This window comes from Idiotropiscis lumnitzeri, chromosome 4, assembly GCF_059441095.1.
Source record: "Idiotropiscis lumnitzeri isolate Australia: NSW breed Sydney's pygmy pipehorse chromosome 4, RoL_Ilum_1.0, whole genome shotgun sequence".
Taxonomy (NCBI): domain Eukaryota; kingdom Metazoa; phylum Chordata; class Actinopteri; order Syngnathiformes; family Syngnathidae; genus Idiotropiscis; species Idiotropiscis lumnitzeri.
Window position 1 is genome coordinate 11308392 of NC_142394.1, and position 19285 is coordinate 11327676.

General features: G+C 40.1%; 3 protein-coding genes across 3 annotated transcripts in view; 2 read left to right on the plus strand and 1 right to left on the minus strand.

Annotated features, from left to right (window-relative positions):
• Positions 1-19285, plus strand: part of dock2 (dedicator of cytokinesis 2) — a 152888-nt gene that overhangs the window by 11275 nt on the left and 122328 nt on the right. The window lies entirely within an intron of this gene.
• On the plus strand, positions 7178-10690 carry LOC148338115 (uncharacterized). Its single transcript, XM_088292490.1, has 3 exons — positions 7178-7439; positions 7519-7973; positions 10649-10690. The coding sequence occupies exons 1-3, from the start codon at positions 7328-7330 to the stop codon at positions 10688-10690; spliced, it is 609 nt and encodes a 202-aa protein (XP_088148616.1). The 5' UTR covers positions 7178-7327.
• On the minus strand, positions 14296-17808 carry LOC148338116 (uncharacterized). The gene is made up of 3 exons (XM_088292491.1): positions 17547-17808; positions 17013-17467; positions 14296-14337 (listed from the first exon to the last, which is right to left on the minus strand). The coding sequence occupies exons 1-3, from the start codon at positions 17656-17658 to the stop codon at positions 14296-14298; spliced, it is 609 nt and encodes a 202-aa protein (XP_088148617.1). The 5' UTR covers positions 17659-17808.

Below are 19285 nucleotides of genomic sequence, written 5' to 3' on the forward strand. Positions count from 1 at the left end.
ATGAGTTTAATCTCAATGTACTTTTCATTGCCCCTTTTGAATATTTTGACGAACAGAACAGTTTAGTCATTAAAAAGGAACCACATGAGTGGGGCACAAGAGGAAAAAACGGTATAGTCGGGCAATGATAAGTGATACATTTTGGTACAAAACCAAGGGTTCGATTTGTTCTCTTTTTTATTTTTAGATATGACGTACCACTCTACCGCAGTGTTGAAAATGCATCTTTTATGTCAATTATATTTTTTCTTTTCTCATTTCTTCTTCTTCGTTGTTTCTTGATTTGCTAGTATGCTATTCAGATTTTTAAGTGATAATTTTAGGATTGATGTGACACCTTGATCATACGTGATGTTGTGACTAATGACTTGCATCCGGTCACTGTATAAAAGTAATCTTGCTTTTCTGCTCACAAAAAATTAAAGAGCGGTCGTCACTCCCTGACTCATGAGCACCACGGTGATAAAAAGTTTTTAGATGTCCGTGCCTCAAGCATCGTGGTGGGCATGCTCTGCCTTCAATGGACAGCCGTTTTGTGATATTTCACATTTGGTCCGAAGTAGTCTATAGGTGGATTACACACGCGTGACAGACTGGGCGGGTTTCTGTCAGAGAAATGGTACTAAACCCGTGTGGGGCTGATTAAATTGACGGACTAAATTTCTATCCTTACTTAGGCTATTCTAGTTATAAAACTTTTTTGTCCTCCGGCCAAAAAAATGGGCGTCCGTCCGAGACGGAATTTGTCCAGGCATGCGAATATGTGAAAATGCCTTCACAAACACAATTGCCCAAGTCATTTTTAAATTACAGATGCTGCTGCTAAAACTCTCTCTCTTTTTTTTTTTTTTTTTGTAGTTGTTTTTTTTGTCTGCAAAGAATCTTCAGGTCATGATAATCAGCAAAGGTTGAATCGACGGCAACTGGACTGGTCTTATTTGTTGGATGTTGTTGCTTCTTGTTTTTTTTTGTTTTTGTTTTCTGAATATTAAAATCATAGCTTAAGCAATTATGCTATTAGGTTGTTGAAATGCTAATCATGTTGTGACATGCGTCTGTTTCAGTGCAATTGCATGTGTAACAAGATGAAATATTAAAGTTCAATAAATGTATTTGTAATATGAAAAGAATCTGATCAGATTATAACTTTAATATTGTATTGCTGAGGATAAAAAAAAATACTACTCGAATTAATATGAAAAAAAAATTGATTTTCTTATTTGAATATTTGCTTGCTTGTCACGCTGTCTATCTGGGATCTCCTGTAATTTGTAAAAGAACGATCTGCAATCAATTGACGCGACCGTTGGAGTTTCCTCTCTCAAGTAAAGTCTGTTGATAAAACGGGACACAATCGCTGCTGTGATTATTTCTCCCTGATTTCAGCCTTATTCAGGGTGTAACACATGTGGTAGATTGACCTGAAAATCAAGACTTCCACGCAGAAGTCTACTTGTGTAACTGAAGAGAGCCCATTGCCGCGTCGTTGCACTATTAATAAATTCGTCATCAGCTTCATTACGCCTCCAACTCCCCCGTCTCCATGTCCACACAGAGGGGACAGAGGGACACGTAACTCCTTTGCTTTTGTTTGAGTGTTTATGGCTTCCGTAAGAGGCATCAACGACCACCGAGGAACCAGAAGATACACAATCCAAATCCCTCTATAAAAGAGGAGATACCCTCTGGGCAGCCATGGCTCATAGTTGGCCTGATTTAGTGGCAGCCTTGGAATCTGGGCTTGAATAAAGACAGAGTGAGAGAGAGAGAAGGAACCATAGCTCCCCGTGTGATAAATAGCCCCAGCTCCCTCTATTACATTAGCCGTCCGGGCCGATAGATTGCGAGCCCAATAGACCCGGACGTATGCGATTGGTTTCTCATATAAAAGTTGCATATTAAATTCCTTCACAGGACTGTGTCCCCCAAGCAGGAAGGAGGGAAGAGTTGGAAAGAAGCTGGAAACGAAAGACAGAAAAAAAAAAAAAGAAGAGTTTTCTGCGGCAAAGAATAGATGATGGCAGGGTAGGGGATGTATAGCTGCGTGGTTCAAAAGACAAATTGTAATGTCATGTATTTAATAAGTTCATGGATATTGGGTGAGGAGTGCTTCTCACCATCCATTTAATCAGTATTGCTACCCAATGAAGATTTCTTCCTTTCACTCCCTCCCTTTGCCTCCCATCCATGCTTGAGCTACGCTCATATGCTAACAGCCCCTCTAATTGTTTCTCAGCTCATTAGCATGCGGATGCTTTAATAGTAATTAATCCGTCATTTGTCGGCGCGCAAACACGGGCCGCTGAGGTTTCTCCCGAACTCTTTCAATCTACACTCATAATGCACTCATCAATGGAGAGTGTAACCTGCTAATTTAGCTCATCACAGTTAATTGGTTGTTAAGTGCCTTTAATTACCAAGCAGGCAGGGGGATTTGGGTCGTCAGAAAGAAAAAGGACATCAATGACTGGCCCCTCGCCTGCCTTAATGGCTTTTATATGAACTTTTTGAAAAGTGGGATAAATGACTAAACACTGACCCGCTTCAGTTTTCTGTCTGATCACTTCTTCCTTCCTCCCTTCCTTCCATTCGCTGTCCCTTCCTCCGTTGCCGCTTCACTGTCTCTTTCTCCAGATATTAACTCATTAAGTTTTTTTCATTATTTTTAATAAAAGATGAGTTATGGCTTCAGCCTCACTGAGGCAACATCCCCCAACCTCCTCCTCCTTCTCCACTTGCTCCCTCCTCCTCCATCCATTTACTCCTCTCCTCCGCCCCCGCCCCTTGCACATCTCTCCTTCTTCGTCAGCCATATTGTGCCACCGCCAAATCCGTTTGACCCCTGAACTGCAGCGAGTGACCCCTTGCGTTGCTGGTTTCAACCTTCTGTCCATCTTCTTCGCTTTCGCTCCCCTCGACCACATCGATCAATCATCTCTATTCCTCATAGCGCTGAGAAGTGTTTAGATGGCATTCATAAGATTTATGATTCATGATGCTCTTCCTGTGTGCGTGCGTGTGCGTACGCGTGTGTGTTCGCGCGCCAGTGTGCAAAGGAAGGAAGAAAGAAGAGAAAAGGAGGAGGGCTTGTCGATGACACGGTTGAATAATGACAATATTTATGATTGATAGCTTCTATAGAGATACTTATATACGAGTGTGTGTTTGTGACTGCGAGGCTTTTTTTTCAGACAGACTCCCTCACATAAATGTTTTGTCTAAGAGGCAATGATGAATGGTTTTCATGTAGTGTGAGCAGTCAGTGTGGCCATCGTTCCAAACGAGACAGAGAGACTGATGTCGTGAGTGACCAGCGTTGTGTCCGTCGGTGGACATACAGGCGCTTTTAAAGATGAAAGCATCATAAAATATAATTGCTGTCCATTGAAGAATTTGTGAGACTTTCCCAGCATGACAACTGCCCAGCTTTTTAAGACGCGAAAACAGCCCATGAAGCGATTTCTCCTGAGTGTTTGCCATTTTCCCCACATAAACCCTTTTCAAGGCACTTACGGGGTTGCATTTGTAGTGGTTACTTTTTATTGTGGTTGTAAAATATCTTCTTTCTTGCTTGCCACTCTATTAGGTACACCATTGCAATCAAATGCAACTGCTCAGAACTAAATTATTGTTTTTGACAGTTTAGTTGTGGACAATCGCATGTGGCCAGCGGTCTCATCCGTTTTCGCCCTTGTTTTCTGTATACTTGTGGGATGTTTTGACTACATGACACTGCATTTGTAGTCCGTTTTCTTTTTTTTTTTCATATTTTTTTATTTAACGTAAATATGTTTACAAAGTATATTTTAAAATGGTGATCAGCTCTTTACTGTCCCGCCTGTAACTGACAAATGACACCAACTCTTTTAAAATGTGCTTTTACCTTCCCTGGTAAATGTGATTTAAAGTCAAGCTGTAGATTGAGAAATTTTAATTGGACAAATTCAATGAGTAAATCTTAGCCGGCTGTTGATTTCTAGTGTATGTGAACTGAACAGAGACTTGGGGGAATTGTGCCGTAAAAAAAAAAAAACATGGATATGAAAAAGCCTTTTTAAAATCAGTGTAATAAATGCAGTTGTAATTTAAAGAGATTAATCAGCCCGGAGGAGGATGTGCTGTGGAAAGATATTTAAAGATTATAGCTATCTTCTGAAATGTAGCAGAGGGGAAACGATTGGATAGACAGCACACTCAGAAAATGAAACCCCCCTTTTTCTTTTTTTAAATACTATTGCAGTCTTAACTCTTATGAATACAAAGTCTGACATAGTTGTACATTTATTTTTAAAATAAATAAATAATTATCACGTCGGCACAGTTATTCATATTAACACCTGGGCCCTTTGTTTCTCTTGATCATCCTTTATGTTTGGACTGTAAACCATCTCCCACCCTCTTCAATTCTATGAAAGAAAAAACGCACTTAGATTTCAGAGAATTTACAAGAAGAATCTGAGCTCAGAAGGCTACACAAACATTTTTTTCTTCCTTACTTGCCATTCCCGAAAGTGCAGTAGCCTCTATAATTGTTTAGACTCTTCATCTGGGTTGTTGTTGGTGAACGGACCAACCAGGCAAGAAGATGCTGTGGCTGAGAGACATGAACTAAGAAACGGAGATCTAGTTTGACTTCCGTCCTGTCAGGAACGCCTGGTCTGAACTTCCATGGGCATCAGTACAAGAAAGCACTTCTTATTCGTAATCTGGACACAAGGGCGTGGTTCTCCTTCTAGAACTTAATCCAACTTCCACGGAGAATTTTTGGTTCCCAGTTAGTGATCTTCTCTAGCAAGACCTTAGTGGGCTTTATTCCAATTCTTGTCCTTTCATTAAATTGAACACACATTTGAAATTAAAGACAAGACAACAAGTTACCGTATGAATGCTTGTCTTTGTCATATTTCATTTCAATGCATTTACACTAATATCCAATTATTTTTTGCACAAGACTAACTAACTAACTTACAGTATGTGGAAATATTTGAAGTAGTATGGAAAGCACTTGAGCATGTCAGAGATAATAGAATTACGCTTTTTTGAATTTTGATGACGTCATAGCCCCGCCTACAGAATTACGCTTTTGTCTCCTTGTCCCCGCCTACAGAATTACGCTTTTGTCCAAAATGGCCGCTATCCCCGCCCCTGTGTTAAAACTATCCAATCTCCAGCCACCTATTTAAAAATATTTACATATTCCCTGCCCTTGAAGCGTTAATACCACGCCTACAGAATTACGCTTTTGTCGAAGTGGACCCCGCCTACAGAATTACGCTTTTTCAAATTGTGATGACGTTGTGTGTGTGTGTATGTGTGTGTGTGGGCCAAGCCCCCCTCCGCTGATTGCCCTCAGTAGTAAAAACAATGTGTCCCCTACGTGCGTGTGGGCCAAGCCCCCCCCTCCCAAACTGTATGCTTCTTATGTTAAAAACAATGTGTCCCCTGCGTGCGTGCGTCCCCAACCCAAACTATACTTATGTTATTCATATTTTAATATCTGAAGTATATAAAGCATCCAATGCAATGTTCTATTTAAATAAATAAAACCAAATGAAATAAGTGAAATAATATGAGTTGAGAAGAGCAGGCGTTGTTTTTACCTTTGAATAAGATGTTTATTCGGTGGATATAGGTCATCCATATTTAAATATCTGAAGTATAGAAAGCATCCAATGAAATGAGCTATATCTAATTAAATAATGTAGATGTATAAAATTAAATTAAACGAGTGAAATAATATGAGTTGAGAAGAGCAGACGTTGTTATTACCTTTGAATAATATGTTTATTCGGTTGATATTTGCCCTTTTTGCAAACATGTCTGGACATATTCCCAGCGACATAAGTTTAAACATGGTATTGTGCAGGCTTGGGGGGGGGGTTGTCTGGGCAAGACGCCGGCCATAGACACCCTCCAAGCCTGCAGCAGCCTCAAGGTGTTTCAAAAGATAGTGAGCGGCAGGCAACTGTCGACATCCGGTCGGCAGACCCCTTTGCTTTTTGTAAAATCTGCCTAGTCATGTTTGCATGTCTGGACATGTATTTGTTGGCTACATTTGGACAGTCAAACGCCGTCATTTATCCCGCTACGGACGAGAAAAATGAAGGGTGATGTCTCCACCGCTCCCGCCCCTCGCACCCTCCTATTTCCCTGTACGTCACATCCTTCCTACTGCCGGCAGCCCCCATGTTTGTAGTCCTTTTTTGTAGTCCATACGCTGAGTAAAATAGCAACCAGCCTGGTTAAGAAATAGAATACAGCTAGGTTAAGAATATAGCACACAGCTAGGCAACCCTCATGTTTGTAGTTTATACAGGTAAGCAAAGAAATATTAGATATTAGAATATTATATATTATTATAGATATATATTATAGTATAAATATATAATAATAATAATATTCCCTTTATTAGTCCCACAATGGGGAAATTCGAGATTCGAACCCAGGCCTCCTGGGGAGACTGGGTCCTGAACGCGGCGCCTTAGACCACTCGGCCATCCTGGCAGCCAAAAATTTGAGATTCGAACCCAGGCCTCCTGGGGAGACTGGGTCCTGAACGCGGCGCCTTAGACCACTCGGCCATCCTGGCAGCCATATATATATATAATAAATAGCATGCTGCTAAGAAACAGCGTACAGCTAAGAAATAGTATGTAGTTAGGTTAAGAAACAATATACATTTAGGTTAAGAAAATAGCATACAGCTAAGAAAATAGCAGTAAGCAAAGAAATATTAGATATTAGATTATTACATATTATTATAGATATATATTATAGTATAAATATATATATATATATATATATTTATAAATATATATATATATATATATAAAATAAATAACATGCAGCTAAGAAACAGCTTAGAGCTAAGAAATAGTATGTAGTTAGGTTAAGAAACAATATACATTTAGGTTAAGAAAATAGAATACAGCTAAGAAAATAGCATACTGCTAAGAAACAACATGCGTTTAGGTTAAGAAATAGCAGCTGAGCTAAGATATCATTAAGGTCGTTTTACCAATTATTTTACCTTTCAAGGAGGAGCATCATCTTGTCTGTAGACATCTCCAAGTCATCTTTGCAACAAGCTTTGACATGTTTTCACGTATTTCTTATCTATAGTTGGACAGACAGACGACCACCAAGTTGCGGTCGTGTGTGTAAGCATAAACAACACCGCCCGCCCCCCAGAATCACGCTTCTGTCAAAAATAAGCACATCCCCTACTATCATATCCCGACCCCAGTCTCAATACAGCCAAAGCCCAAGTCACGCTCTGCACAGACAAACCAATTTTTCCGGCTGAAGAGCCAGACCTACTCTAAAAATGAAGACGCTCAGAACAAGACGCCGCATGGTCATGGACATCACACCGAGAAGGGTGACAACCATCGCTGCACCTGATCAGGTTTCTAATAACATTGCAGAGCACTCGTCAGGTAAACGAAGCAACTAATCCTTAACTATATTCCTATAATCAATAGCTATATATTTAATCAAAGTATCTTTGTACTGCAGATAGCGGTGTGGATGAACCTACAAGCGACCATGACATGACTATGGTTGAAAACGTTGTTGGTGTAGAAACCCTGACAACTGCAAACATGGAACAGGTTGACGCCTGTACAAATGTAGACCAGGATGGAACCCCTACAAAAACAGACGAGGACCAGGCAGGACCATCATACTCTTTATGGGTGGGCGGTACGGGAATCTTACCAACCCCTGTTGTAGCCTCGTACAACACTGGCGAGCCATCATATTCAGGGTGGAGCCGTCCCGTTTCAACGACACCGCCGTCGACACCTCCGATGACCCCCACCTCGTCGGCAGAATCTTCACAAAACGAGAAGGTACAACAGCCCAGTTGGTCCGACCAGGCTGAATCTCCACAAATCAAGGAGGTACGAGTACCTAGTTGGTCCGACCAAGAGGGTTCAAACGAAGTGTTTGAGCCCTCTAAGGTTCAGACCGTCAGCGACCCTGACCCCGGACCTGCACCTATTTCCAAGGATGATGTACAACATATGTCATGGGTTGATCCTCCTAAGGGATGGATTGATATGGATGTCGTATTAGTTGTTAAGGCGGCTATTATTTACATGGTCAGACGCTTTTTGATAAAGTATCACAAAAAAAGGGGTTGTTTGCATAGCTATAGATACCTATGCAATAGTTATTATCTAAGACTGCACTATGATCGCATCATGCCGATCCTTTGCGGTAAAAAGTTTTTACAATGTATTCACTACTTGTTGGATCTATGTTCTGTAAAAACGGATAAAGAAACAGTCAAGCGAATTGCAGAGATCTTAATGGTGGATTTAGCACTCGTAAAGGACTTACCGGACCGCCTTAAAGCGGATGAGAGCGTATGTTGTATGATATATCGTGATCAACTTGATATTTTCGAAGAATATCTTATAGAAAATATTAACTTTGACTAAAAATGGGTAATGTGTTGAGAAATTATCGCTTTTTGGCTATAGAAGCTACTTTGAGTCGCTCGGGTTCGATCGACACGTTTCAAAATATTTTGGAAAATTGGGAAAATGAGATAAGTGACTTAGCATACTCACGCTGTTTAACGATGTGATAAGTCATCAACAACCTGTGGATCTCGCGCACGAATTGAAGATGTTTGAAGACCTGTTAGAATCAAAAGTTAATCCATCTGTTTTAACCCTGACCTATAGACTTTTTACGTCTTAGAGAATCCTTATCATGTGTAACCAGACTTAACCTTGTCATATTTTTGTATTTCATTCAATTAAAAATTGATGTTTTTAAAAATATGCTTTTGCGTCTGTGTGTTTAGACAAATAACAATGTGACGTTTGTCACTAAATCATAAACCGTCATGAGCGTTAAGCGTTGGTTGAAAAAATTGTACTACGATCCCATTCAACCAGCCAGCTTTGGAGGTGCAGATCGCCTTCATTTAGCTGCGAGGGAGAAAATGGGTCAAAAAGTGACGCGTCATAAAGTCAAGGATTTTTTTATCATCGCAAGATGCATACATCTACGAAAATAGGAGCACAGAAAGGTTTAAAGGGAAGTCTCTGCTTTGAAGTTTCCAGAGTTAACAAGTATCATTAAGCGTTCACTGTATCGCGTACCATCGCTATTTAGAATTTATTGTCATTGTGCCCGCAGGTGGTCAAAAGTAAAGACGGCTGCCGCCAGCACAAACGGCCCCAAAACCTGAAAATAATATTGAAGAGAGATAGAAAAAGAAATCTGCCAATATGGAAATGCACTGGTGCCGGACTACGAGTCCATCATAAAACAGAAGCATTGTTCGGTAAATAAATTAAGGTTGAATGATTTAGAAAAATAACATAAATTATGCTGCTTTATATTTTGATGTAAAATCTTAAGAGCTCCTTTCAGAGCGCATTCTCGCATTTAGTAAGAAGGATTGTGTACATTATTTAAGAAATGAGACATTAAGTGATAAAGACTGCGTAAACATCATTTAAGAAATAATAAAAGCCTTGTTCTTCTGAACTGTCAGTAAAACACCGGCCTTAATAGCTCTCGGGTGGTGCTTTATGTTTAGTGGAAAACACCAAAATTTGTTTCATACCATTTATGTTTGCATACTCTTACGCTGATATATTGTGTTTTCAGTAAGTCGATGTCAGATACACAGAATGGAATGGTGTTTATCTACTTCTTTGAAAAGGTAAATATTTTACGAATCCGATAAGAAATGTAGCAATTTTTGTAATGTTAGCAAAGTCGAGTAAGTTTTGCTGCAGATATGACTTGACACCGATTTGACAGTCTTTTTCATCCTTAATCTACTTTTCTTATTTTTTAAATTTGACTTGATGATTTATTATCCTGACAAAATTCTGACTAATAGCTACTGTTAACATCTTTGGCAGCGAGACTTCAGCAAACTATTAAAACAATAATAATAATATGCTTATTCTCTGCCTTTGTTTTTTGTTTCTTTTGTAGGAGACATGAGTGTGATATATTAACAAAAAAGATGGCAGGAATTTGTTCATATTCATTTTTGTTTGTCTTGGCGTGTTTAATTTTTTTAAAAGGAAAACAGGCAACATAAAAGATAGCCGCATTTTCGCAAATAAACCTCATTCTCATTTTCTGTATTTTGATTATTTGAAAAATATCTCTCGGGTTGTTGGGTGCGTGTCTTGAATTTCACAATGTATTATTTACCAGTGATGCACGATAATATTACCATTGTTTTTAACACGCTGGCCATCGATCATGTGGTATTGGCATTAATTTCACAGTTTGCGCCGTGACTTTTGACCGTAGGTCAGTCAAATGGTCCAGGCTGACTTTCTAGAAACTCAGCATGAACTGTAAAATAGTCCCACTTTTTCCATGCATTGTAAATGATTCACTTTGTGACTAGTGACATGTCAGAAAATAGTCAGAAATGTTTATCATTGTTTTCCAAAGTAAATGCCGGTGTTTGCCCGTCTTATTCTGAGTCACAAAGCAGAGAAAATTAACTTTCAAGAATCAAAATACTTCATATTTGATTCCAGATTAATTATAGCGGTCACTGAAGGTGTAATGGTACACTCGACCGAGTTGTGTGCTGTGCGGGCACCGTGGGTTCAGTTTCCACTCAGTGACTTTGTCTATGTCCGTCCTGTGACAGGCCGGCAAACAGCTTAGGGGGTTGTGCGCTTTTCGCCCGTAGTCAGCTGGGATAGGCTCCAGCACCCTCCCGCGACCCTGTACAGGATAAGCGGTGTGGATAATGACATGACATGATAGCCTAATCATTCAATTGTTGCACCTTTTCTTGCCTGATGACGACCGTTTTATTGCGTGCTACTTTTCAAACTTGTAACTATGCACTCTTGTATTTATTCTTCCACCTTCCCCCTGTGTTTTCCATCAGGTAAGCTGTGACCTTTCCTGTCTTTGTCACTCCATACACTGGCAAGTACCGCGGGCAGTCCTAGCCTGGCGGAAAGGGGCAGTACTCGTAAACTGTGCTGCTTCTGGAGACCCCATGACTGCGGGCCCACCATCTCCCTCTGCGGGCAACCGAAGGCTCGCACTGGTGGAGTTGATTTTATACTACCTGTTGATCTTGCTGGTTTCTGGGCTGCAACCAACAACGGGTCAGAGGGTCTACACCAACACATGAGCTGTCCACATACCAGGAGGTCGGGAGGAAGCAGAACAAATTGCCATTAAACAACTACGGACATGTAAGTTCAACAACTCTGCTCTTAGTGTTCTGGTTTGCACAGGTGAAGGGTAAAAAACACAAAATGGAGACTTCTGCTCAATATCAGCTGTAAGCACTAATAGATGCTTTGCTTAGCAATGGTGATGTACAGTATTTGTGCGTCCTCTAGGTCCAATTTAATCTCTGGAGACTTCTTGGAATGTATAGTACGACTTTCGGTTTGAAGGAAAGACAGCAGCGTTGCAATCGAAACTGCATCTCGCTCGCCCGAGAGCCAAATGGGTAGAAATGAACAGACTACGATTGCCGCAGTTGTTGTTTCCAACGTGAAATTGTTTCGCCAAATGTCTAAACTTTTCAGCACAACCGATTCACCGGCAAACATGTTCATACAAAGCGGAGTTGAATCGCTGAAAATAACACACCACACAGTTGTCTACTCCAACGGTAAAAAGCAGGAAGATGAGTAGCCTCAAATATCCCCAAAATGTGAGGTTTTTAACGAGAAGTCAATATCAGCAGATGAGAAAAACCATTGTTGTACTTTTGACCATAGCTGATGAATTTTCGCCAGTGCTCAGTGTTTCACCCCTGAGTCGCCTTAGATCCTACTTTCAGACAAGACAATTGATTTTTTTCCCCCTCTTCACTAATTAAATGTGTCATTCTAGGCATCTCTTACTGATGTTAACATACACTCTAATGCCACATTATGACGTGAATACGAGTAGAATGGAACGGCGACTACACCTCAACTTATTTCCATTTGAGAAGCAGAGCAACTTTGATGATGTTTGCATGAAAAAGTCTTTAAAAAAACCATTCGTAGAAGCAGGCTGGCAGTTCATCCCAATAACAAACCGTGCGAGTCAGACGATTTCTTAATTGAATTACTTCCGCTTTTTTTTAATTATTCCCCAGTTCCAAAATGGACTGATAATTTCACAATGCTGGGAATGGCCATAAGGCTTTCGGTGAAAGTCCTCATCATTTTCAGAATTAAAAATTGACATTCAGTCAAGAACAACGCATTGCTACATGCATAAAAAGTTAAAAAAAATGGTTGTGCGGTTGAAAACCACGGGATAAAACTAAAAGTGATGCGTTTTCTTAAATGAAATCAAGCTCAAATATAACACAGACATTACTGAAGCACGAAGACAGTGTCATTCCTTGGCCATATGTTCAGATTTACAATATGTTGTTTTGAAAGTCAAGTCGGGCTTTCTGAATAGGCAGACGCACTAATGGAAACTGTTTTTGATTTGGTTTGCACAGGTGAAGGGTAAAAAACACAAAATGGAGACTTCTGCTCAATTATGCTGCTGCACAAACCAAATCAAAAACAGTTTCCATTAGTGCGTCTGCCTATTCAGAAAGCTCGACTTGACTTTCAAAACAACATATTGTAAATCTGAACATATGGCCAAGGAATGACACTGTCTTCGTGCTTCAGTAATGTCTGTGTTATATTTGAGCTTGATTTCATTTAAGAAAACGCATCACTTTTAGTTTTATCCCGTGGTTTTCAACCGCACAACCATTTTTTTTAACTTTTTATGCATGTAGCAATGCGTTGTTCTTGACTGAATGTCAATTTTTAATTCTGAAAATGATGAGGACTTTCACCGAAAGCCTTATGGCCATTCCCAGCATTGTGAAATTATCAGTCCATTTTGGAACTGGGGAATAATTAAAAAAAAGCGGAAGTAATTCAATTAAGAAATCGTCTGACTCGCACGGTTTGTTATTGGGATGAACTGCCAGCCTGCTTCTACGAATGGTTTTTTTAAAGACTTTTTCATGCAAACATCATCAAAGTTGCTCTGCTTCTCAAATGGAAATAAGTTGAGGTGTAGTCGCCGTTCCATTCTACTCGTATTCACGTCATAATGTGGCATTAGAGTGTATGTTAACATCAGTAAGAGATGCCTAGAATGACACATTTAATTAGTGAAGAGGGGGAAAAAAATCAATTGTCTTGTCTGAAAGTAGGATCTAAGGCGACTCAGGGGTGAAACACTGAGCACTGGCGAAAATTCATCAGCTATGGTCAAAAGTACAACAATGGTTTTTCTCATCTGCTGATATTGACTTCTCGTTAAAAACCTCACATTTTGGGGATATTTGAGGCTACTCATCTTCCTGCTTTTTACCGTTGGAGTAGACAACTGTGTGGTGTGTTATTTTCAGCGATTCAACTCCGCTTTGTATGAACATGTTTGCCGGTGAATCGGTTGTGCTGAAAAGTTTAGACATTTGGCGAAACAATTTCACGTTGGAAACAACAACTGCGGCAATCGTAGTCTGTTCATTTCTACCCATTTGGCTCTCGGGCGAGCGAGATGCAGTTTCGATTGCAACGCTGCTGTCTTTCCTTCAAACCGAAAGTCGTACTATACATTCCAAGAAGTCTCCAGAGATTAAATTGGACCTAGAGGACGCACAAATACTGTACATCACCATTGCTAAGCAAAGCATCTATTAGTGCTTACAGCTGATATTGAGCAGAAGTCTCCATTTTGTGTTTTTTACCCTTCACCTGTGCAAACCAGAACACTAAGAGCAGAGTTGTTGAACTTACATGTCCGTAGTTGTTTAATGGCAATTTGTTCTGCTTCCTCCCGACCTCCTGGTATGTGGACAGCTCATGTGTTGGTGTAGACCCTCTGACCCGTTGTTGGTTGCAGCCCAGAAACCAGCAAGATCAACAGGTAGTATAAAATCAACTCCACCAGTGCGAGCCTTCGGTTGCCCGCAGAGGGAGATGGTGGGCCCGCAGTCATGGGGTCTCCAGAAGCAGCACAGTTTACGAGTACTGCCCCTTTCCGCCAGGCTAGGACTGCCCGCGGTACTTGCCAGTGTATGGAGTGACAAAGACAGGAAAGGTCACAGCTTACCTGATGGAAAACACAGGGGGAAGGTGGAAGAATAAATACAAGAGTGCATAGTTACAAGTTTGAAAAGTAGCACGCAATAAAACGGTCGTCATCAGGCAAGAAAAGGTGCAACAATTGAATGATTAGGCTATCATGTCATGTCATTATCCACACCGCTTATCCTGTACAGGGTCGCGGGAGGGTGCTGGAGCCTATCCCAGCTGACTACGGGCGAAAAGCGCACAACCCCCTAAGCTGTTTGCCGGCCTGTCACAGGACGGACATAGACAAAGTCACTGAGTGGAAACTGAACCCACGGTGCCCGCACAGCACACAACTCGGTCGAGTGTACCATTACACCTTCAGTGACCGCTATAATTAATCTGGAATCAAATATGAAGTATTTTGATTCTTGAAAGTTAATTTTCTCTGCTTTGTGACTCAGAATAAGACGGGCAAACACCGGCATTTACTTTGGAAAACAATGATAAACATTTCTGACTATTTTCTGACATGTCACTAGTCACAAAGTGAATCATTTACAATGCATGGAAAAAGTGGGACTATTTTACAGTTCATGCTGAGTTTCTAGAAAGTCAGCCTGGACCATTTGACTGACCTACGGTCAAAAGTCACGGCGCAAACTGTGAAATTAATGCCAATACCACATGATCGATGGCCAGCGTGTTAAAAACAATGGTAATATTATCGTGCATCACTGGTAAATAATACATTGTGAAATTCAAGACACGCACCCAACAACCCGAGAGATATTTTTCAAATAATCAAAATACAGAAAATGAGAATGAGGTTTATTTGCGAAAATGCGGCTATCTTTTATGTTGCCTGTTTTCCTTTTAAAAAAATTAAACACGCCAAGACAAACAAAAATGAATATGAACAAATTCCTGCCATCTTTTTTGTTAATATATCACACTCATGTCTCCTACAAAAGAAACAAAAAACAAAGGCAGAGAATAAGCATATTATTATTATTGTTTTAATAGTTTGCTGAAGTCTCGCTGCCAAAGATGTTAACAGTAGCTATTAGTCAGAATTTTGTCAGGATAATAAATCATCAAGTCAAATTTAAAAAATAAGAAAAGTAGATTAAGGATGAAAAAGACTGTCAAATCGGTGTCAAGTCATATCTGCAGCAAAACTTACTCGACTTTGCTAACATTACAAAAATTGCTACATTTCTTATCGGATTCGTAAAATATTTACCTTTTCAAAGAAGTAGATAAACACCATTCCATTCTGTGTATCTGACATCGACTTACTGAAAACACAATATATCAGCGTAAGAGTATGCAAACATAAATGGTATGAAACAAATTTTGGTGTTTTCCACTAAACATAAAGCACCACCCGAGAGCTATTAAGGCCGGTGTTTTACTGACAGTTCAGAAGAACAAGGCTTTTATTATTTCTTAAATGATGTTTACGCAGTCTTTATCACTTAATGTCTCATTTCTTAAATAATGTACACAATCCTTCTTACTAAATGCGAGAATGCGCTCTGAAAGGAGCTCTTAAGATTTTACATCAAAATATAAAGCAGCATAATTTATGTTATTTTTCTAAATCATTCAACCTTAATTTATTTACCGAACAATGCTTCTGTTTTATGATGGACTCGTAGTCCGGCACCAGTGCATTTCCATATTGGCAGATTTCTTTTTCTATCTCTCTTCAATATTATTTTCAGGTTTTGGGGCCGTTTGTGCTGGCGGCAGCCGTCTTTACTTTTGACCACCTGCGGGCACAATGACAATAAATTCTAAATAGCGATGGTACGCGATACAGTGAACGCTTAATGATACTTGTTAACTCTGGAAACTTCAAAGCAGAGACTTCCCTTTAAACCTTTCTGTGCTCCTATTTTCGTAGATGTATGCATCTTGCGATGATAAAAAAATCCTTGACTTTATGACGCGTCACTTTTTGACCCATTTTCTCCCTCGCAGCTAAATGAAGGCGATCTGCACCTCCAAAGCTGGCTGGTTGAATGGGATCGTAGTACAATTTTTTCAACCAACGCTTAACGCTCATGACGGTTTATGATTTAGTGACAAACGTCACATTGTTATTTGTCTAAACACACAGACGCAAAAGCATATTTTTAAAAACATCAATTTTTAATTGAATGAAATACAAAAATATGACAAGGTTAAGTCTGGTTACACATGATAAGGATTCTCTAAGACGTAAAAAGTCTATAGGTCAGGGTTAAAACAGATGGATTAACTTTTGATTCTAACAGGTCTTCAAACATCTTCAATTCGTGCGCGAGATCCACAGGTTGTTGATGACTTATCACATCGTTAAACAGCGTGAGTATGCTAAGTCACTTATCTCATTTTCCCAATTTTCCAAAATATTTTGAAACGTGTCGATCGAACCCGAGCGACTCAAAGTAGCTTCTATAGCCAAAAAGCGATAATTTCTCAACACATTACCCATTTTTAGTCAAAGTTAATATTTTCTATAAGATATTCTTCGAAAATATCAAGTTGATCACGATATATCATACAACATACGCTCTCATCCGCTTTAAGGCGGTCCGGTAAGTCCTTTACGAGTGCTAAATCCACCATTAAGATCTCTGCAATTCGCTTGACTGTTTCTTTATCCGTTTTTACAGAACATAGATCCAACAAGTAGTGAATACATTGTAAAAACTTTTTACCGCAAAGGATCGGCATGATGCGATCATAGTGCAGTCTTAGATAATAACTATTGCATAGGTATCTATAGCTATGCAAACAACCCCTTTTTTTGTGATACTTTATCAAAAAGCGTCTGACCATGTAAATAATAGCCGCCTTAACAACTAATACGACATCCATATCAATCCATCCCTTAGGAGGATCAACCCATGACATATGTTGTACATCATCCTTGGAAATAGGTGCAGGTCCGGGGTCAGGGTCGCTGACGGTCTGAACCTTAGAGGGCTCAAACACTTCGTTTGAACCCTCTTGGTCGGACCAACTAGGTACTCGTACCTCCTTGATTTGTGGAGATTCAGCCTGGTCGGACCAACTGGGCTGTTGTACCTTCTCGTTTTGTGAAGATTCTGCCGACGAGGTGGGGGTCATCGGAGGTGTCGACGGCGGTGTCGTTGAAACGGGACGGCTCCACCCTGAATATGATGGCTCGCCAGTGTTGTACGAGGCTACAACAGGGGTTGGTAAGATTCCCGTACCGCCCACCCATAAAGAGTATGATGGTCCTGCCTGGTCCTCGTCTGTTTTTGTAGGGGTTCCATCCTGGTCTACATTTGTACAGGCGTCAACCTGTTCCATGTTTGCAGTTGTCAGGGTTTCTACACCAACAACGTTTTCAACCATAGTCATGTCATGGTCGCTTGTAGGTTCATCCACACCGCTATCTGCAGTACAAAGATACTTTGATTAAATATATAGCTATTGATTATAGGAATATAGTTAAGGATTAGTTGCTTCGTTTACCTGACGAGTGCTCTGCAATGTTATTAGAAACCTGATCAGGTGCAGCGATGGTTGTCACCCTTCTCGGTGTGATGTCCATGACCATGCGGCGTCTTGTTCTGAGCGTCTTCATTTTTAGAGTAGGTCTGGCTCTTCAGCCGGAAAAATTGGTTTGTCTGTGCAGAGCGTGACTTGGGCTTTGGCTGTATTGAGACTGGGGTCGGGATATGATAGTAGGGGATGTGCTTATTTTTGACAGAAGCGTGATTCTGGGGGGCGGGCGGTGTTGTTTATGCTTACACACACGACCGCAACTTGGTGGTCGTCTGTCTGTCCAACTATAGATAAGAAATACGTGAAAACATGTCAAAGCTTGTTGCAAAGATGACTTGGAGATGTCTACAGACAAGATGATGCTCCTCCTTGAAAGGTAAAATAATTGGTAAAACGACCTTAATGATATCTTAGCTCAGCTGCTATTTCTTAACCTAAACGCATGTTGTTTCTTAGCAGTATGCTATTTTCTTAGCTGTATTCTATTTTCTTAACCTAAATGTATATTGTTTCTTAACCTAACTACATACTATTTCTTAGCTCTAAGCTGTTTCTTAGCTGCATGTTATTTATTTTATATATATATATATATATTTATAAATATATATATATATATATATATTTATACTATAATATATATCTATAATAATATGTAATAATCTAATATCTAATATTTCTTTGCTTACTGCTATTTTCTTAGCTGTATGCTATTTTCTTAACCTAAATGTATATTGTTTCTTAACCTAACTACATACTATTTCTTAGCTGTACGCTGTTTCTTAGCAGCATGCTATTTATTATATATATATATGGCTGCCAGGATGGCCGAGTGGTCTAAGGCGCCGCGTTCAGGACCCAGTCTCCCCAGGAGGCCTGGGTTCGAATCTCAAATTTTTGGCTGCCAGGATGGCCGAGTGGTCTAAGGCGCCGCGTTCAGGACCCAGTCTCCCCAGGAGGCCTGGGTTCGAATCTCGAATTTCCCCATTGTGGGACTAATAAAGGGAATATTATTATTATTATATATTTATACTATAATATATATCTATAATAATATATAATATTCTAATATCTAATATTTCTTTGCTTACCTGTATAAACTACAAACATGAGGGTTGCCTAGCTGTGTGCTATATTCTTAACCTAGCTGTATTCTATTTCTTAACCAGGCTGGTTGCTATTTTACTCAGCGTATGGACTACAAAAAAGGACTACAAACATGGGGGCTGCCGGCAGTAGGAAGGATGTGACGTACAGGGAAATAGGAGGGTGCGAGGGGCGGGAGCGGTGGAGACATCACCCTTCATTTTTCTCGTCCGTAGCGGGATAAATGACGGCGTTTGACTGTCCAAATGTAGCCAACAAATACATGTCCAGACATGCAAACATGACTAGGCAGATTTTACAAAAAGCAAAGGGGTCTGCCGACCGGATGTCGACAGTTGCCTGCCGCTCACTATCTTTTGAAACACCTTGAGGCTGCTGCAGGCTTGGAGGGTGTCTATGGCCGGCGTCTTGCCCAGACAACCCCCCCCCCAAGCCTGCACAATACCATGTTTAAACTTATGTCGCTGGGAATATGTCCAGACATGTTTGCAAAAAGGGCAAATATCAACCGAATAAACATATTATTCAAAGGTAATAACAACGTCTGCTCTTCTCAACTCATATTATTTCACTCGTTTAATTTAATTTTATACATCTACATT